The sequence below is a fragment of the Mauremys reevesii genome, linkage group 15 (genome assembly GCF_016161935.1).
Source record: "Mauremys reevesii isolate NIE-2019 linkage group 15, ASM1616193v1, whole genome shotgun sequence".
NCBI classification, from domain to species: domain Eukaryota; kingdom Metazoa; phylum Chordata; order Testudines; family Geoemydidae; genus Mauremys; species Mauremys reevesii.
In genome coordinates, this window is record NC_052637.1 from 16817108 (window position 1) to 16838434 (window position 21327).

Here is a 21327-nt window from a genome sequence, read left to right on the forward strand (position 1 = left end):
CCCTGCTCCAGCTCACCTCTGCCTCCTCCACGAGTGCCCCGCCACGTCCTGCTTCTCCCCCCTTCCTCTAAGCGCTTGCGCCGCGACACAGCTGATTCGCGGGGCAGGGAGGGAGGGGGGAGGAGGGGGAACGCTGTGCGCTGGGGAAAGATGCGGGGCCGGGGTGGGGATTTGGGGAAGGGATCCAATAGGGGCAGGGAGGGGGCGGAGTTAGGGCGGGGACTTTGGGGATGGGGTTGGAATGGGGGCAGGGTCAGGGGCGCGGATGGGGTGGAGTCGGGGTGGGGTCAGAGGTGGGGGCGTGCGGGCACCCACCAGCGCCGGAGAAAATTGGCGCCGCTGCCTAAAGATATATCACCATAGCATCCCTGTGGCTATCTCCCAACCCTTTGGATCCTGGCACTTGATAGCGTTTCCTCCATGTTGCTTGACAAACAATTTGAAAAATGTTTCTGACTTGCAAAAATCAGATGAATTATGGGATTCCAGAAGATGGGAGTTTGTTAGTTTGACTAAGTCATAGAATCATAGAATATCAGGGTTAGAAGGGACCTCAGGAGGCCATCTGCTCCAACCCCCTGCTCAAAGCAGGACCAATTCCCAACTAAATCATCCCAGCCAGGGCTTTGTCAGGCCTGACCTTAAAAACCTCTAAGGAAGGAGATTCCACCACCTCCCTAAGTAACCTATTCCAGTGTTTCACCACCCTCCTACTGAAAATTTTTTCCTAATATCCAACCTAAACCTCCCCCACTAAAACTTGAGACCATTACTCCTTGTCCTTGTCCCAGAATTCCTATAGGTTCTGGTAGACATCTCACTATGGGCCACAAGAAAAATACCTCAGTACATAGAGTGTAGCAGCAAATATTGCATCAAGGGATATCTGTCCACAATGCTGTTCTGTTATTTCAAAAAAGTGCAGCACTGTGTGAATGCAACGATTCACAAGGGTCATAGCTTAAACTGGCATAACAAAGCAGTGTACCAGTACTTTTCCCCCCTATAGTTATGCCAGTACAGTTACAGAAGAAACACATGTATCAGAAAATCTTTTCCATGTTCATGGATTCTATCACTTTCCAATTCCAGTTACACAAACTGGATTCCCTTTGCAGCCAGTGGCTTTAATTGCACTGTGATCTCCTTTTCACCCATCCTTACCACTGGTTTGTGCAGATTAACTTTATTATGGAATCTCTTGTTGCTATTGCTTTTGCTCCACACTCAGGCAAACAGAGGTCCCATTTCATTACACAGAGGCCCATCTTCACATTCTTGACATCTCCTGATAAAGGTCTCAGAGTTTGAGAAACTGAGATCCACTCCTCTTCATTCAAAGCAAGAAAGTCACAAATAAACCATCATCCCAACTCAGTGCCCAGAGCCCAGGTATCATTGCATTTCTGACCTGAGTCCATCTCTGCTCCTGAATGTATCAATTAACTAAAACAGTATCAAAAATAGAACAAAGTCACAGCACATAAGATAAAGATGGTTCTAGGTCTGTATCAACAAACTTCAGTAAAGGAGCTGATCAAAGGACGTTCAGAGCTTCTTGAGATGTAATAATCAAATCTCATCACAACATGGAAATCTTATCTCTGCCTCTTGCTTTGCACGACTCTGTTCTAGGAATGTGATTTCATTATCTACTTTATAGCTATTGCATGTCCTCATTAGATGGCCAGTACTGTCTTACCTGACCCTCCGATATTCGTGGGAATCAGCCACGTTGTTGTTCACTTCACCCATCTTCTAGGGTTTCTCTTCTGTGTGGATTCTCTGATGCCTGATGAGGGATGAGCTGTCACGAAAGCTGTTCCCACAGTCCAAGCATTTAAAGGGTCTCTCTCCTGTGTGGATTGTCTGGTGTCTATTAAGGTGTGAGAGACGACCGAAGCTTTTCCTGCACTCAGGGCATTTGTAGGGCTTCTCTCCTGTGTGGATCCTTTGATGCATAATAAGGTTTGAGCTGTCACTGAAGCTTTTCCCACAGTTGGGGCATATATAAGGTTTCTCTCCCTTATGGGTTTTTTTGTGTGAAATAAGGTGGGAGCTCAGACTAAAGCTTTTCCCACACTCATTGCATTTGTAGGGTCTCTCCCCCGTATGGGTTCTCTGGTGTTTAGTGAGGTCTGAGCTCTGGCTAAATATTTTCTCACAGTCAAGACACTTATAGGGCTTCTCTCCAGTGTGCATTTTATGATGTGTCATAAGGACTGAGTTGTAACTGAAGCTTTTCCCACAGTTGGGGCATTTATAGGGCCGCTCTCCTGTGTGGATTCTCTGATGTATAAGAAGATTGGACTGCTGATTGAAGCTTTTTCCACACTCAGAGCATCTATATGGTTTCTCCTCCGTGTGGGTTCTCTGATGTGAAACAAGGTGTGAGCTGCGGCTGAAACTTTTCTCACAGTCTAGACACTTATAGGGTTTCTCTCCTGTGTGGATTCTCTGGTGAGTAATAAGGACTGATTTCCAAAGGAAGCTTCTCCCACAGTCACTGCATAAATTCAGTTCCTCTCCAGAGGCGATTCTCTGTAGTACAGGCTCTTTGGTTTCTTTGAACCCCCTGCTCCTGTTAGTGGATCCACGCTGGATCTCCCCTGCTTGGTTTCCCAGCTGCTCCTCTGGCCTGCGCTGATTCTGACGGGCTTCTCCCTGCTCAGTACTCTGGAAAACTTTCCCTGTGGCTCTACCTGATAATGTCACCTGTGGTCCCACCTGCTCAGGATCTTCCTTCTTTTTCTCACTCACTGTCCCATCACCTGCTGGGATAGAAAGAGAAACCAGACAGGAATCAACCACTGTGCGGAGGGGGAAGGGAACAGCAAAGGGATGGAAAAAACTAACCAATTACTGGGGACTTAAAAGAAATCAGGAAGAAAAAATCCCCACCCACCACAACTCTATTTCAAAGGAGGGAGAGGAAGGGACCAATTCAACCTCCTGAATATAGCTGAGGATTGGTGAAAACTCATCAGTGATGTCTGCCAACGGGATATAAGTAAATTGGTTTTGGGTCAGTTTCACCAATTCCTCTCCTGTATGGGTGTCTTTTAAAATCCCCTTTTCCTTGTAGCCCTGGAGATTGGGAACCACAGGCACCAGCTTCTGATTTTCACTTAGCCCTGGCCCCACCCCCACTCCACTCTTCCCCCAAGGTCCCATCCCTGACCCGCCTCTTCCTGCCCCACCCCAGGCCTTGCCCCCCTCCTTTCCCCAAGGCTCCACCCCCACCATGCCTCTTTATGCCCCCTCCCCTGAGCCCACCTCATCCCCATGCCTCCCCCCTCCCTCCCAGTGCCTCCTGTACACCACAGAACAGCTGTTCCGCAATGTTCAGGAGGCACTGGAAGGGAGGGAGAGGAGTTGGCGGGGCTGCCCGTGGGTTGGCGGGAGTGGGGAGCTTGGCTGCTGGTGGGTACTAAGCACCTGCTAATTTTTCTCCGTGGATGCTCCTGCCCTGAAGCATCCATGGAGTCAGCACCTGTGTCGGGGACCCATGGCTCCTGCCCTCGTTCCAGCTGGGAGATCAGGTCAGGTATGAAAAATGGAAATCCTGCACAGGGGGTCAAGGGAACAAGTGTTTGATCTTGTTCATTAAGCTCAGTGCTGTTACTGCTTCCAGAGCGAGGAGTTGAGTAACCTACCCTGAAAGAATCCTTCCTTTTCCCAATCCCAGTCTACAGGGACTGAGCTATAAATTATACAAGATCACATGACGCACTGATCTGAAGCAAGGGTTCATCCACTCTGTCTAGGAAATGGCCCCAACTTACTCTCTGGGAAGTAGAGCAGAGTTGCTACCCTTTCCGGGTATCTGGCATAGGCACCGACTCCGTTGTTACTCCGGGGCTGGAGCACCCACAAGGAAAAATTGGTAGGTGATCTGCACCCACCGGCAGCTCCCTGCCCTACCTCCCCAACCCCAGCTCACCTCCGCCTCCATCTCCTCCTCTGAGCGCGCTGCGTGCCCACTTTTCCCCCCTAGTTCCCAGTGCTTGCTGCTGCGAAACAGCTGTTTTGCACGACAAACATTGGGAGGAAGCGGGGAGGAGGGGGAACACGGCGCGCTCAGGGGGGGAGGTGGGGCTGGGCTGGGGATTTGGGGGAGGGGTCCAATAGGGGCAGGGAGGGGGCGGAGTAGGGGCAGGGACTTTGGGGAAGGGGTTGGAATGGGGGCAGGGCAGGGGTGGAGTCAGGGCAGGGGGGGGGGGTCGATCACCCACCGGCGCAAGGAAAAGTTGGCACCTATGATCTGAGGTACAACTAAGTCTCCATCACTGCCAATTAACCCCCGTTCTGTTTCAGCATTTTGCTGAGTAGGCGTGGTTTGCTGAACTTGGTCGTGAGTCCAGAGACACGATTAACTGGATATCTGGCTAATGTAGAAACCTGCAAACAAAGATTAACAGATTTCAAGGCCAAAAGGGACCATTATCATCTAGTCTGATCTCCTTCATAAGAGAACCAAGGATTCCTGTATCAACCCATCTCTTGTGGCTGAGTTAGACTGTGGATTTTTTTTAAAAAGGCATCCAGTGTTGATTTAAAGACCTCAAATGATGGAAAGTCCACCATATCGCTGCGAAATATAATGCAGTGATTAATTACCATAATGACTGTTAAACATATTTACAACCTGAATTTATCTAGACAAATTTTCCAGCCACTGGGCATCTTCCTGCTTTTGTTTACTAGATTAAAGAACCTTCTGCTCTCAGAAATCTCCTTGCTATGATCCAGTCACTTAACCTCCTCTTTGATAAGCTAAATAGATTGAGCTTCTTAAGTCTCTCATTACAAAGCAGGATTTCCATCATTCTCTTATCCAAACCCCATCGAATTTGTCAGCATCTCTTTTTTGACACAATATCCAGTAATGGTCTCCTTAATGCTGTATAGTGAAGTACTACCACCTCTCTATTCCTACTCGACATTCCCCTGCTTATACTGCCATGGCTCATGTTAGCTGTCATACCTACAGCATCCTAGTGGGAGATCATGTTCAGTTACTTTCCATCATGACCCCCTAAGTCAGGTTCAGAGTCACTGCAGTCCAAAGTCTCTCCAGAGCGGCAAGTACAGATGCTATCTAATACACAATCAGAAATTTAGGGCTAGATGGAACCTCGAGAGGTCATGAAGTCCAATCCCCTACACTGAGTCAGGACCAAGTTACCAAGACCATCCCTGACAGGTGTTTGTCTAACCTGTTCTTAAGAATCTTAAATTACAGGGAATCCACAACCTACCATGGAAACATTTTTCAATATTTTACTATCCTTTTAGTTAGAAAGTTTCTCCTAATATCTACCTTAAACGTCCATTGTTGCAGATTAAGCCCCTTTCTACTTGTCCTACCTTAAGCGGACATGAAGAACAACTGATCACTGTCCTCTTTAAAACAACCCTTAAAATATTTGAAGACCATTATCAGGCTCTCACTCAATCTCCTTTGCTTAAGATTAAAAATACCCAGTTTTTTTAACCTTTACTCATAATTCAGGTTTTCTAAATCATTTATAATTTTTGTTGCTCTCTTCTGGACTCTTTCCAATTTGTCCACATGGGCCTGGACACACATAAGGAGTTAGGCCATTATTTATCATTCTGTTATCCTCTCAATGATTACCACATGATTGTTTAATAATTTGTTCCACTATCTTTCCAGGTATCAAAGTTAGTCTGGGTGCTCTTTGTTACTGTTTTAAAGATACATTTGCCTTTTTCCTGTTGTCTGGGACATCACCCTTCCTCCATCAATTCTCAAAGATCACTACTGTTTCTGAGATTGCTTCAGCTATTTTCTTATCTACCACAGGGTGAATTTCATCAGGCCTTTCCAACTTGAATACATCTAACTTATCTAAATACACCTCTACCTCGATATAACGCTGTCCTCAGGAGCCAAAAAATCTTACCGTGTTATAGGTGAAACTGCATTATATTGAACTTGCTTTGATCCATCGGAGTGCGCAGCCCCACCCGCCCCGGAGCACTGCTTTAGCGCATTATATCCGAATTCATGTTTTGTCGGGTCCCATTATATCGGGGTAGAGATGTATTCTTTAACCTGATCTTTACTTATTCTAGCTCGTCTTTTTCCCCCTTCTCTTCAATATTAGTTATGTTAAGCATCTGGTCACAATTAACTTTATTTTTTAGTGCAGACTGAAACAAAATAGGCATTAAACACCCTAGCCACATAGCCCTAGTCTACACTATGAGTTTAGGTCGAATTTAGCAGCGTTAGGTCGATTTAACCCTGCACCCATCAACACAACCAAGCCTGTTTTGTCGACTTAAAGGGCTCTTAAAATCGATTTCTGTACTCCTCCCTGGCGAGGGGTTTAGCACTAAAATCGACCTCGCTGGGTCGAATTTGGGGTACTGTGGATGCAATTTGACGGTATTGGTGTCTGGGAGCTATCCCAGAGTGCTCCATTGTGACCGCTCTGGACAGCACTCAACTCAGATGCACAGGATAGGTAGACAGGAAAAGCCCTGGGAACATTTGAATTTCATTTCCTGTTTGGCTTGCATGGCAAGCCGATCAGCACAGGTGACCATGGAGTCCCAGAATAGCAAAAGAGCTCCAACATGGACCGAACGGGAGGTACTGGATCTGATTGCTGTATGGGGAGAAGAATCCATGCAGGCAGAACTCCGTTCCAAAAGACGAAATGAGCAGTGCTGCGTGAAAGTTAAGGATCTGAGGCAAGCCTACCAAAAAACAAAGGATGCAAACAGCCGCTCCGGGTCAGAGCCCCATACATGCCACTTCTATGATGTGCTGCATGCAATTCTAGGGGGGCCCCCTACCACTACCCCATCACTGTCTGTGGACACCTGCAAGGAAGGAGTCTCATGCAACAGGGATGAGGATTTTGTGGATGAGGAAGAAGAGGAGGAGGTTGAGGATAGCGCACAGCAGGCAAGCAGAGAATCCCTGCTCCCTGGCAGCCAGGAACTGTTCATCACCCTGGAGCCAATACCCTCCCAACCTTCCCAAGGCGGGCTCCCGGTCCCATGAAGCCAGAGAAGGCAAAGGTGAGTGTACCTTTGTAAATATAATACAGGGTTTAAAAGCAAGCGTGTTTAATGATTAATTTGCCCTGAAGACTTGGGATGCATTTGCGGCCAGTATAGCTACTGGGAAAGTCTGTTAACATGTCTGGGGATGGAGCAAAAATCCTCCAGGGACATCTCCATGAAGCTCTCCTGGATGTACTCTAAAAGCCTTTGCAGAAGGTTTCTGGGTAGTGCAGCCTTATTCCATCCTCCATGGTAGGACCAAGCCAGTAGGGAGAATCAAGTAGTCTGGAATCATTGCAGAACAAAACATTGCAGCGAATGGGCCCAGGCTTTGGTAGCATTCAAGAAACATCCGGTCTTTATCCCTCTGTGTTAGCCTCAGGAGAGCGATATCATTCATGGTCACCTGGTTGAAATACGGGACATTTGTTTAAAGGGATATTCAGAGGTGCTCAATCCTGCTGGGCTGTTTGCCTTTGGCTGAAAAGAAATCATCCCTGCTGTGTGCCACGCGGTGGGGAGAGGCCCGTTCATGCTGACAGGGATCTTTGGCTGACAGGGATCTTCCCTGATACTAGCCACGTGGGGAGTGGGCGGGGGTGAAGTGATCATCCCAGAGAATTGGGGGGGGTGTTGGATTGTGCTGCACATTCACCCTAAAACCACAGCCCCTCCTTTTAAATGGCCAATGCAATGGGCTTTGCTTGGTATGGGAAAGGAAGGCACTGCTGTTTGAAACCGTTCCCACGTTATGAAGCTTGAAAAAGCCGAAACCCTTTGCCTTACCATGGCTGCCTGCAAGCCAAATTCTATTACCCAGCCGAACATGTGTGATGTCTCAGACCAACCCGGCAGGCACTCAATATAAGAGGCAAAATGTGACCTTGTTCCAAAAGCACGTGCTATGTAATGTGAATCGCTTGACTCAGTGTGAAATAGTCTTCCCTTTGTTCTCTAAAATGTATCTTTTTAAATTACTACTCTCCCTTTTTTACCTCCTGCAGTTGCAAATGTTTCTACGCTCCCCCTATCATCGCCGTCCCAGAGGCTAGAGCAGATTAGAAGACAAAAAAAACGCATTCGCGACAAGATGTTCTCAGAGCTCATGCAGTCCTCCCGCACTGAAAGAGCTCAGCAGAATGCGTAGAGGCAAACAATGGAAGAGTCCAGGAAAGCATTAAATGAACGCGATGAGAGGAGGGAGAAGCGCAACGAGAGGAGGCAGGATGCAATGCTGAGGTTAATGGGGGAGCAAACTGACATGCTTAGGATGGAGCTGCAGGAAAGGCAGCAGGAGCACAGACCGCCACTGCAGCCCCTGTATAACCACCTGCCCTCTTCCCCAAGTTCATTATCCTCCTCACCCAGATGCCCAAGAATGCGGGTGGGGGAGGCTATGGGCACCCAGCCACTCCACCCCAGAGGATTGCCCAAGCAACAGAAGGCTGGCATTCAATAAGTTTTGAACTGTAGCATGGCCTTGTCATTCCCTCCTCCCATCATCCACCAACCCACACGGTGCTTCCCAGCTCACCTACCCCTCCCGGGCTACCTTGCAAGTTTTCCCCCTATTTGTGTGATGAATTAATAAAGAATGCATGATTTTGAAACACTAATGACTTTATTGCCTCTGAAAGTGGTGATCGAAGGGGGAAGGCTGGTTGGCTTACAGGGAAGTAGAGTCAACCAAGGGGGCGGGTTTTCATCAAGGAGAAACAAACAGAACTGTCACACTGTAGCCTGGCCAGTCATGAAACTGGTTTTCAAAGCTTTTCTGATGTGCATGGTGCCCAGCTGTGCTCTTCTAATTGCCTCGGTGTCTGGCTGCGCAAAATCAGCCACCAGGCAATTTGCCTCAACCTCCCACCCTGCCATAAACATCTCCCCCTTACTCTCACAGATATTGTGGAGCACACAGCAAGCAGCAATAACAATGGGAATATTGGTTTCGCTGAGGTCTAACCTAGTCAGTAAACTGTGCCAGCGCACTTTTAAATGTCCAAATGGCACATTCTACCACCATTCTGCACTTGCTCAGCCTATAGTTGAACTGCTTCTTACTACTGTCCAGGGCACCTGCGTATGACATTAATGGGTAGGCTGGGTCCCCAAGGATAACTATAGGCATTTCAACATCCCTAACAGTAATTTTCTGGTCTGGGAAGTAAGTTCCTTCCTGCAGCTGTTCAAACAGACCAGAGTTCCTGAAAATGCGAGCATTATGCACCTTTCCTGGCCACCCCATGTTGATGTCGGTGAAACGTCCCTTGTGATCCACCAGTGCTTGCAGCACCATTGAAAAGTACCCCTTTAGGTCTATGTACTGGCTGCCCTGGTGCTCTAGTGCCAAGATAGGGATATGGGTTCCATCTATCGCCCCACCACAGGTAGGGAACCCCATTGCAGCAAAGCTATCCACTATGACCTGCACATTTCCCAGAGTCACTACCCTTGATAGCAGCAGCTCAGTGATTGTGTTGCCTACTTGGATCACAGCAGCCCCCACAGTAGATTTGCCCACTCCAAATTGATTTCCGACTGACTGGTAGCTGTTTGGCGTTGCAAGCTTCCAGAGGGCTGTCGCTACTCACTTCTCAACTGTGAGGGCTGCTCTCATCTTGGTATTCTTGCACTTCAGGGCAGGGGAAAGCAAGTCACAAAGTACAGAGGATAGAGAGGGACCTAGAAAAATTAGAGGATCGGGCCAAAAGAAACCTGATGAAGTTCACCAAGGACAAGTGCAGAGTCCTGCACTTAGGACGGAAGAATCCCATGCACTGCTACAGACTAGGGACCGAATGGCTAGGCAGAAGTTCTGCAGAAAAGACCTAGGGGCTACAGTGGATGAGAAACTGGATACGAGTCAACAGAGTGCCCTTGTTGCCAGAAGGCTAATGGCATTTTGGGCTGTATAAGTAGGGGCATTTCCAGCAGATCGAGGGATGTGATCATTCCCCTCTATTTGACATTGGTGAGGCCTCATCTGGAGTAGTGTGTCCAGTTTGGGGCCCCACACTACAAGAAGGATGTGGAAAAATTGGAGAGTCCAGCAGAGGGCAACAAAAATGATTAGGGGGCTGGAGCACATGACTTATGAGGAGAGGCTGATGGAACTGGGATTATTTAGTCTGCAGAAGAGAAGAATGAGGGGGGATTTGATATCTGCTTTCAACTACCTGAAAGAGGGTTCCAAAGAGGATGGATCTAGACTGTTCTCAGTGGTAGCAGATGACAGAACAAGGAGTAATGGTCTCAAGTTGCAGTGGGGGAGGTTTAGGTTGGATATTAGGAAAAACTTTTTCACTAGTAGGGTGGTGAAGCACTGGAATGGGTTACCTAGGGAGGTGGTAGAATCTCTTTCCTTAGAGGTTTTTAAGGTCAGGCTTGACAAAGCCCTGGCTGGTATGATTTAGTTGAGGACTGATCCTGCTTTGAGCCGGGGATTGCACTAGATGACCTCCTGAGGTCCCTTCAAACCCTGATATTCTATGAAGTTCCATGAAAGTTCCCTTATGCTTGCAAAAGTTTCTCAGACACTGGGAATCATCTCAGACCTGCAACACTATGCGGTCCCACCAGTCTGTGCTTGTTTCCTGGGCCCAGAATCGGTGTTCCATGGCATGAACCGGCCCCATTACCATCATGATGTCCAAACTGTTATTGCCCATGCTTTGAGAGAAGTCTGTGTACATGTCCTCATCACTATCGTGATCGCGCTGTTGTCACCTCCTTGCCTGCTTTTGCAGATTCTGCACATACTGCAGGACAATGCGTGAGGTGTTTACAATGCTTACAACAGCTGCGGTGAGCTGAGCGGGCTCCATGCTTGCCGTGGTATGGCTTCTGCAGGAGAGCAGAGTTGCAGCAGAAGCAGTGGATGACGACAGATGCCATGAGAATAGATATTTATACAGAACGACGAGAGGATCTGCGAGGTGGATTCATGGCACCAGGAGATCAGAGTTGCAGCGGAAGCGGTGGATGACGACGGTTAGCAGTCCTACTGCAACGTTTGCTGACAGCAGTATGATGTCTGCATGGAAAAAAGGCACAAAACGATTGTCTGCCGTTGCTTTCACGGAGGGAGGGGCGACTGACGACATGTACCCCAAACCACCTGCGACAATGTTTTTGCCCCATCAGGCATTGGGAGCTCAACCCAGAATTCCAATAGGCAGCAGAGACTGCAGGAACTGTGGGATAGCTACCCAGAGTGCAACACTCCGAAAGTCCATGCTAGCCATGGTACTGTGGATGCTCTCCGCCGACTTAATGTGCTTAGTAGGGACACACACAATCGACAGTATAAAATCGCTTCCTAAAAATCGACGTCTATAAATTCAACCTAATTTCGTAGCGTAGACATTCCTTAGTGTCCATTAATTATTAGCTCTCCTTCCCCACTCAGTAGTGGACCTACACTTCCCTTTGTTTTAATTTTGCTCCTAATGTATTTATACAAAACTCTTCTTATTGCCTTTTATGTCTCCTGCTAGATGTAACTCATGTTGTGCCTTAGCCTTTCTGATTTTGTTCCTCCATGCTTGTGCTTATTCTTTTGCATTCACCGTTAGCAATTTATCCATGTTTCCACTTTTTGTAGAATTCTTTTTTGAATTTTTCAGATCATTAAAGAACTCCTGAAACAGCCATATTGGCCTCCTACTTTTCTTCCTATCTTTCATGTTGAGATAGTTTGTTGTGCCTTTAATATTGTCTCATTGGGAAACTGCCAGCTCTCCTAAACTCCTTTTTTCCCTTTGATCTTCTTTCCATGGGACTCTACTTCCCAGTTCTCTGAGTTTGTTAAAGTCTTCTTTATTTTTAAGTCCATTGTCCTTACTCTGCTGCTCACTCCTTCCCTTTCTTAGAGTCATGAAATTTATCATTTCATGATCAGATTCACAACCAAGTTCCTCCCTGTTAAATCCTATCTCAAATGGCTGACCCCTGCTTACTTCCCCCACATTCTAAAACAAGAAGTTGTCCCCAGTGGTGATAAACAAGGCTGACTTTGTTGGGGGTCTACTTCAGGCAGAAATGAGAACTCTCCATTTTGCAAGGATCGCTCAACTCATCCTCTCGTGTTACTCTGTGCAACAAAGACCCATAAAGATAGAGTAACCATTCTTGTCCCTTCTCAGTTCAAACATAGACCCATGAAGAAGGATCAGCAGCCACCATCATATTCCATCCTTGGAAACTCAGGAATGTCATTGTCACAACTACAGGGTTACCTCCATTTTTGTCCCCTTTCTGAGTTCACCCACCTCACATCTTGGGCCTCCAAGGGAAGTTAGGCACCTAAGCACTTATCCACATCTTTAAGCTCCTGAACACCTTTTAAAAATGTGACTAAGTGACTTGTACAACATCACGGAGGAAGTCTTTCGCATACCATGAATCAACAATGTGATGCAGTTGCGCCCCCCAAAAAGTGCTAATTATCATTCTGGGAAGCATTAATTGGAGTGTCATATCAGAAACGGGAGATAATTGTCCCACTCTTCTCAACACTGGTGAGGCCACAGCTGGATAGTGTGTCCAATTCTGGGCATCTCACTTCAGGAAAGATGTGGAAAAATTGAAGAGTCCATAGAAGAGGAAAAAAAATCATAAATGGTTTAGAAAATCTGACCTGTGAGGAAAGATTTAAAAAAAAACTAATCATGTTTAATCTTGAGAAAAGATACCTAATGGGAAACCTGACATCATATGAGAAGACTGTTACGGGCTGTTTACAGAACCATAGAATCTCAGGGTTGGAAGGGACCTCAGGAGGTCATCTAGTCCAACTCCTGCTCAAAGCAGGACCAACCCCAACTAAATCTATAAAGAGGATGGTGACCAATTGTTCTCCGTGTCTACTGAAGGCAGGATGAAAAGTAATCCATCTTAATATGCAGCAAGGGACATTTTGTATTATATATTAGGAAAACTAACTAACTATCAGGATAATTAAGATCTGAAACAGGCTTCCAAGGGAGGCTGTGGAATCCTCATCATTGGAGGTTTTTAAGAACAGGTTGGACAAACACCTGTCAGGGACAGTCTAAGTTTACTTGGTCCTGCCTCAGTGCAGGGGGCTGGACTTGATGACCTTGCAAGATCCTTCTAGCTTTACATTTCTATGATTCTATAGCAGGAAATTGAACTCACATCTCCCAAGTTTCAGTTGAAAGCCCTATCCACTGGATCATCTTTTCTCTTCTACAAGGTACCAGATACTCCTAGTGAGGGAGAGACCCTTCTCAAAAGAGCTTTTAAACTAAGCAGACAAGACAGCAAAGAGTGGATTGTTCTCTCCACTTGACAGAGAGAGAACTAAGGCCTAAATGGCTTAAAACAGGGACTTTTGAAGAAATCCAGACACCCAAGTCACTGCACGATGGGCACCTCACTCATTTGGGACCCTTTGAGAACATAAGCCTACAGTGGCTTACATGAGCTCAGACTGGAGTTCTAGATAGAAGTTTGAGCACAGGTCTCCCACATGACCCAGTGCAGTGCCTGAATCACAAGACCAGCTTTTCTCATTTGTTTTCCTACTGTATTAGTACATCCCACAGAATTCCTCCAGCCCATAAATTACTTCATAAACTCTCCCCCAGAACTCAGCCCCTTTCACTGTGAGGAACTATTTCACAGAGATAAACCACAGCCAGAAAAGGATACCAGGAACAATACCCTCCTTCCAAGAGTTCAGCATCGGGTCACCATATTTCCCAAAGGAAAAATGGGACACTATGTGAGGCTGGCCCAAGCCATCCCACCCACCCCTCTGCATGGGGTTGGCCTGAGCCACTCGCCCAAACCCTGCCAACTCGCACCCCCCATGTGGGGTTGGGGTTGTTGCTTGCCCAAGTCCTGTCTGCCCCCTGCGTGAGGCTGGGGCTGGCATCGCTGCCTGTCCAAGCACTGCCTGTCCGCACGTTCCGCTGCACCCCACTTTTTTTGACAAAAGTGGACATTTGTCCAATTTTCTCTTATCAACTGATCAAGATGGCAAGAGCAAACAGCGCAAATGCCATCTTTTGCCAAAAAAGTTGTGATGGCCGGAACAGGGCTTAAAAAAGGGACTGTCCTGGCCAAAATGGGACATATGGTCACCCTGAGCATACGGGTAGAAGAGATAGTCCTGGAGGAGCTAATGGCAACCAGTCCCAGCCCTGTGACTTTGATCAATGCCCTTCCTGGGTGGTGGAAGAGAGTCGAACATCTGGGGCCTTCCACTAATGCAGCTGGCTGAGGCAGATCACAGATAAGATGAAGGTGAAGAACATTTGACAATCTGGCCACTGGGGACTTAAGCAGAGCTGAGTCATGAGCCATTTGTCCATCTATGAGACAAAAGAGGGGTCAGATGCCCCAGAGGACCTGCTTGGGGAAGTGGTGGTGGGGAAGATGACAAAGGCTTTGACATAGGACAAACTCATCATCAGGAAAAGTAGCACTATCATGATGCCCCTGAATTGACTGTCCCTTGAAGACAGTGTCTTGCACACAGAATCTGATAACTATAGGGGCTGAACCCCCTGACATATGAGGGATGAGTGAAGAACCCTGCACAGAAGCTGACCCAGATGCTTCAGAGACCTCCCAGCTTGTAATGCCCGAGGGGACAGGAATCCTTACCCAGTGAGGTTAAAACCTCATAATTCTCCTGCATAATGATCCTGTAGCGGGCTCTCTGGCTGGGGTCCGGTGAAGTTCGCTCACTCTCTCAGTGAAATACACAGCCACCTCTTCAAAGGTCACCAGCTCCACTTCAGACATTTCCCTTCTCCATCCCCCAGAATGATGGGACAATCTAGAATCAGGCTGCAAAATAACATTCACATTTATCCACGAGAGCAGGGTGACTAGGGAAGTTTCAGAAGAGGCTTTAATCTATTGCACACTCTGATTCCCAATAGGTTCTTTCTCTAAAGACAAGTTCTAGACCGGGGTGGGCAAACTACAGCCCACGGGACCGTCCTGCCTGACCCCCGAGCTCCTGGCCCCTGGAGGATAGCCCCTGGCCCCTCCCCTGCTGTCCTCCCTCCCCCGCAGCCTCAGCTCGCTCACTCCGCTGCCTACACAATACTCTGGGCGGTGGAGCTGTGAGCTCCTGGGGAAGCACAGCTGCAGAGCCCAGCCTGACCTGGTGCTCTGTGCCACGTGGTGGCAGCGGCGGCGGCAGCGTGGCCCGGCTCCAGCCAGGCAACATGGCTGTAGCACCGCCAGCCACCAGTGCTCCAGGCAGCACGGTAAGGGGGCAGAAGGGGTGGGATAGAGGGCAGGGGAGTTTGAGGTGGTGGTCAGGAGGCGGGGGTGATGGTTGTGGGGGGAAACAGGGTTGAATGGGGGCAGAGGTCCCGGGGGCAGTCAGGAAGGAGTGGGGGTTGGATGGGGTGGCAGGGGTCTGGGGGCAGTCAGGGAACAGGGAGCGGGGGTGTGTGGATGGGGCAGGGGTCCCAGAGGGGCCGTCCAGGAACAGGGAGGCTGGGTGGGGCAGAAGTCCTGGGGGGGTGGTCAGACAGGAGGTGGGGGCCAGCCCACGACCCCCTCCCCTAAACGGCCCGCCATACAATTTACGAAACCCGATGCGTCCTTCAGGCCAAAAAGTTTGCCCACCCCTGTTCTAGATTCTGCCAGGCCAAATACTGGAGGCAAGATACTAAAAAAGAGCAACCAAAAGTTAAGCTCTTAAATCCATATTCATTCATCTCAGTAAGTTGCTTGACTTTTAAGACCGTGAGCATGTAACATTGGGGTTTAATTCTGAGTGCCCAGCAATTTTGCAATCAGGTGCCTGAATATAAAAAAACCTTAATTTTAGACTCCTCTATTTAAAGATCTTGGCCTTGGTCTCTTTATTGTGGAATCTCCATCATCGGAGATTTTTTAAGAGCAGGTTAGACAAACACCTGCCCGGGGGGGTCTAGATAATACTTAGTCCTGCCATGCGTGCAGGAGACGGGACTAGATGACCTCTTGAGGTCCCTTCCAGCCCTATGATTCTATTGCAGGGCAGAGCCTGACAGCCCTTCCCAGGAGGATTAAGTCTACTGAGACAATGTTAAATCCTCCCAGTAACAGAAATAAACGAAGCTGGTAATACCACTCACATGTTCAAAGGCAAGCAGGTGTGTAAATGCTGGTAGAAGTGGATCCCAAGTAAGTAAAACAAATTGTATTGAATAAAAATGAAATCAGTGAGTATGCACAATGGAGAGTTATTCAACCCTCCTAAAATACTGACGTCATAACAGATTTTTACCAGACTAGAGATGACAGTGTCTGACCTTAGGAATTCTTTCCAACAACTGTAAAATTTCTAGAAAAACTGTTTAAGATTTTAAAGCTCTTCAAAAAATGATAACGCTTTCAAAAACAAACGTTTTTAATTTCCTCCCACCCCATCCAACAAAAACGGGCTAAGTGGTTCTTCTGAAAGTTCATAAAATAAATTCAGCCCTAAAGATGAAAATAAAAATTTCCAAAATGGATCGGACACGAGGTCCATCTAGCAACTTTGAGCATTTTATAAGAAACCGAAAAGGTCCTTTTAGAATGAAATTGTGCAGCCAACACTGTCAGTGTCAGTGTGCTCCAGCTATACCGAAAGAGCAGAACCAAAGGAGCCGCTTTGGGAATCCCCCGACACTGTCCCCAGGGCAGCGCATCCCCCCAGCAGCGCGGGGACCAGGCAGAGGCAGGAACTGGCTTTTCCTCTCCCTGCCCCTCCCCTTCTCCCCCGGAAAGTCACTGTGCCCCGGGGTGCTGCAGGGAATGGGGCTGGGCAGGGCTGGGAACCGGGAACCTCCCTCCCCACTGATCGCTCCTGCTGCCCCTGCCAGTCTCTGCCCCTGTCTCCCTCCCGCCCCCTCCCCTCGGGCTGGGAGACTCGGTCCCTGTCCCGGCCTGGGGCGTTCGCTCCCCGGAGCTGGCTCGGCTCCTGCGGGCGCTCAGGGGGGCAGAGCCGGGGGGTGGGGAGGGTCAGGGCGGGCAGCAGCTCTGGGACTCGCAGACCCCCGCCCCCCCGGGAGCAGAGCTGGGGCGAGGAGGGGCCGGTGGTGCAGAGTCACTTTCCTGCCCGGCCCCAGCCCTTCCCCCGGGTCTCGCCCCTCACCTGCAGGCTCCGGCTCAGGGGCTGGTGGCGGCAGAGCCCGGGGCTGCCCCCGGTGCTGGCACAGAGCGGGACTAGCGCAGGTTTGCCCCCGGTGTAATGTTACAACCCGTCTAAACCCGTGTGATAGTTTGCTCTTTCTGAGCATGCGCATTAAGGGAAGTAGGCATGCTCAGTAACATCTATTTGAAGGCACTGCCCGCCCGCCCGCGGGATGGGAATTGTGCTCCCTGCATTTGTGTTCACAGCGGGTTAAAAGCGTGCAGGGCAGGAGGCGGGCGAATAGGAGAAGGTGGGCGGAGTCTGTGCAGTGGCTAATCTGACTGCACAGGAGGGTCAAACCGCTGCGGGGGGGGGGAGGCAAAGAGTAAAATCAGGGACAGGGTGCGGAAGCCAGGGTTGAGAATGGGGTAGAGGCTCTGCCAGACAGTGGGAGAGGGGAAAACCCCATGATTGGAGGGGCAGAGGCAGTAAAGGTTACCTCAAATGGGCTGAGCCATCTGCAATGTTTGCAAAAATAACTGAACTGCATTTCTCTTGTAATCCACTATAACTATAGTTTTGTGGTTTTACATTATTTTGTTAATTTTTTTTATTACTCTTAGCACTTCACCAACATTGTGCAGCTAGCGGCCCCAGTGCCACAGAATATATATTTATAATAGCAAATAATCATTTAAAATATTAATAGTTGCTAGCCGCTTCAGCACTCACCTCTCACAGTGTTCTAGGAGAGCACTTCCTGTTTTGAATGGGATTTTTTAATTCAAAAGGGATGTGCTGGCTGCTGCTTCCCACAGCCCACATTGGCCTAGAGCGGCAAACCACGGCTGGCAGGAGCCGTGATTGGCCAAACCTGCGGACGCAGCAGGTAAACAAACCGGCCCGGCCCCCCTGGTGAGCCGCATGCCAAAGGTTGCCGATCCCTGCTTTAGTGCCCGGGACACCTCCACCCCACCGTGTCTTGTGGCAGCTCACTTCTCTCCCCCTGGGCCGTACTCACCATGGCTGGGACTGCAACCGCAGCCTGTGAATACCTGGCCAAAGTGAAAATGTACTGCTTGAAACTTGCATGGACTAACGGGAGTGATTTCAATATAGCAATTTTTCCATATACCTTGACTATGCACTCACAATAGCACCTCTGTGCATTGTCTTTCGCAGCTGAAAATGTGGCCTTCCCCTCTCCCTCCACACCAGTGGAGAAGCTGGCCCCGATAAGGAGGAGAAGGAAAAGAATGCAGGATGACTTGTTTTCAGGGATCATGCAAGCCTCTGGAGCAGTGGACACTGAGTAGAGGGTGTGGAGGATCATGCTCTCACACAAAATGGACAGGGACATTGAGAAAGGAGTTCAAAAGGAGAGTGACGTGCAACAGGAGATGATAGCACTTCTGAAGGAGCAAACAGACATGAGGAGGAGTCTGGTTAACCTTCAGGTGCAACACATTTGAGCTCACCTTGCTCTGCAGCCCCTCAACAACTCCATTCCAGAACCCCCCACTCACACATTCCATGTGTCATCAGGGGCCAGTGCCTTATCCCCACCACTCCTCCCCTGGGAAGAGTACAGACCATCACAGCTACACATACACTTACCTTGTCTGTCACAGATCAGTGTAGGTGTTTTTCAAAGGCAAATGCCTGTGGTTTCCCTTTCCCAAATTCAGTCCCCTGTATTTGCAAAGTTCATGTCAGTTGTAAATATAGCATGTGTTTTCAATAACAGTCTATTTATGGAAACTAGGGCTACTGCTTAAGCGTAGTTAACTCATGCGATTAACTAAAAAAATTAATCGTGATAAAAAAGTGCAGTTAATTGCAGTTTTAATGCACGGTTAAACAGTACAATACTAATTGAAATTTATTAAATATTTTGGATGTTTTTATACATTTTCAAATATATTTATTTCAATTACAACACAATACAAAGTGAACAAGGCTCACTTTATATTATTTTTATTACAAATATTTGCCCTGGAAAAATGATAAATAGTATTTTTCAATTCACCTCATACAACTACTGTAGTGCAATTTCTATCGAGAAAGTGCAACTTACAAATGTAGATTTTTTTTAAATTACTGCACTCAGACAAAACAATGTAAAACTTTAGAGCCTACAAGTCCACTCAGTCCTACTTCTTATTCAGCCAATCTCTAACAGAAGCAAGTTTGTTTACATTTGAAGGAGATAATGCTGGCTGCTTCTTATTTAAAATGTCACTTGAAAGTGAGAATAGGCTTTCACACGGTGCTGTTGTAGCTGGCGTTGCAAGATATTTACATGCCAGATGCGCTAAAGATTCATATGTCCCTTCATTCTTCAGCCACCATTCCAGAGGGCATGCTGATGAATGCTTATTAAAAAATACACATTAATTAACTTTGTGACTGAACTTCTTGGGGGAGAATTGTATGTTTCTCTTTCTGTTTTACCCTCATTCTGCCATATATTTCATGGTATAGCAGTCTTGGATGATGACCCCAGTGCATGTTGTTTGTTTTAAGAACAATTTCACTGCATATTTGACAAAATGCAAAGAAGGTACCCATTTGAGATTTCTAAGGATAGATACAGCCCTTGACCCAAGGTTTAACAATCTGAAGTGCTTTCCAAAAATCTGAGCTGGAGGAGGTGAGGAGCACGCTTTCAGAAGTCATAAAGAGCAACACCCCTATGTGGAAACTACAGAACCTGAACCATCAAAAAAGAAAATCCACCTTCTGCTGGTGGCATCTGAAAATGCACATGCATTGGTCCACACTGCTTTGAATTGTTACTATTGAGCAGAACCCGTCATCAGCATGGACGTATGTCCTCTGGCATGGTGGTTAAGCATGAAGGGACATATGAATCTTTAGCGCATCTGGCACGTAAATATCTTGCAATGCCAGCTACAACTGCACTGTGCGAAAGCCTGTTCTGACTTTTAGGTGACATTGTAAATAAGAAGCAGGCAGCATTATCTCCTGCAAATGTAAACAAACTTGTTTCTCTTAGTGAGTGGCTGAGCAAGAAGTAGGACTGAGTGGACTTGTAGGCTCTGAAGTTTTATATTGTTTTGTTTGAGTGCAGTTATGTAGCAAAAAAACCAAACAAACTATATTTGTAAGTTGCACTTTCACGATAGAGATTGCACTACTATAGCTGTATGAGGTTAATTGAAAAATAAAATCTTTTTTTCAGTACAAGTATTTGTAACAAAAATATAAAATGTGAGCACTGTGCACTTTGTATTCTGTGTTGTAATTGAAATCAATATATTTGAAAATGTAGAAAACATCCAAAATATTTAAATAAATGGTGTTCATTTATTGTTTAAAAAATTAATGGTGATTAATCCTCTGTTAATGGCTTGACAACCCAATGGAAACACAATTCATCTTTATTAGATCAAAATATCTGGGTAATGGCGGTGATATTATCCTGAGAGAATAGCAATAGGTGCATTTGCAAGGTTACATTATTAAACACACACAGCACTTGCAGCAAGGTTCAGACCAGGGTGCTAAAAAACACACTGGCGGACACACCACAGAAAAGCAGCACACATTACTATGGCTCATTATTAAAGTAGTCTTTAAAAGCCTCCCTGAGCCATGTGAAAGTAGAATGAATTATGTTACAAAATAGATAGGATTAAAGAAATGCTGTCTGTACCTTTAAGGAAAGTCGCTGGAATGCTGGAGTCCAGGTGTCAGGAAAACAGACATTAACATAGAACAATTTGCACCGTTTAAGGGCAATTGGTGAAGCATTAGCCTTAGATCGATAGGAGTTAGTAAGGAAGTAGGATATGCATGCTATGCCCCAGGTGAATTTTGCTGTTTTCTCCTTTGTTCTTTTGTTTGATTCCCGCTCTTTTATCTGTATAAATAAGACTGTTTGGATCTTGCATGGCCACTCACATTATCTGAATGTTATTGGCGAAGCGCTTTGCTAATAAAAACAGAGTGGTCTGACAAATTGTGAGTCTTGATTTTAACTTTGACAGCCACATGGTTCCCCATTGAGCTATAACCCTGGTATCAGCCAGCCAATCCACCTTCACCCTCCATGCCAGGGGAAACTTCTCCCGCTTTGCTTCACAGAGATTATGAAGCACACATCAAACAGCTTTAACCAGGGATATTATGTTTTCTATTGAGGGCTAACCTGCTGAGTAGACAGC

At 47.2% G+C, this 21327-nt stretch overlaps 1 protein-coding gene and 1 long non-coding RNA gene across 3 annotated transcripts in view; both read right to left on the reverse strand.

The window, feature by feature from the left end:
• Window positions 1-911: 911 nt before the first annotated feature.
• The window catches only part of LOC120382987 (zinc finger protein 420-like), a 99899-nt gene continuing 79483 nt past the window's right edge, over window positions 912-21327 (reverse strand). Inside the window, exon 7 of the mRNA XM_039500527.1 lies at window positions 912-2446. Within this exon, the coding sequence (XP_039356461.1) occupies window positions 1759-2446 (688 nt within the window). The 3' untranslated portion in view covers window positions 912-1758. The remainder of the gene's footprint in view (window positions 2447-21327) is intronic.
• Window positions 2636-17353, reverse strand: LOC120383040. Of its 2 annotated transcripts, none has more exons than XR_005588337.1 (4): window positions 17159-17353; window positions 14680-14865; window positions 4236-4401; window positions 2636-2771 (listed from the first exon to the last, which is right to left on the reverse strand). It is a non-coding gene; the product is annotated as an uncharacterized LOC120383040 (long non-coding RNA). The 2 variants fall into 2 exon arrangements; XR_005588338.1 differs by having other exon boundaries at window positions 2638-2774.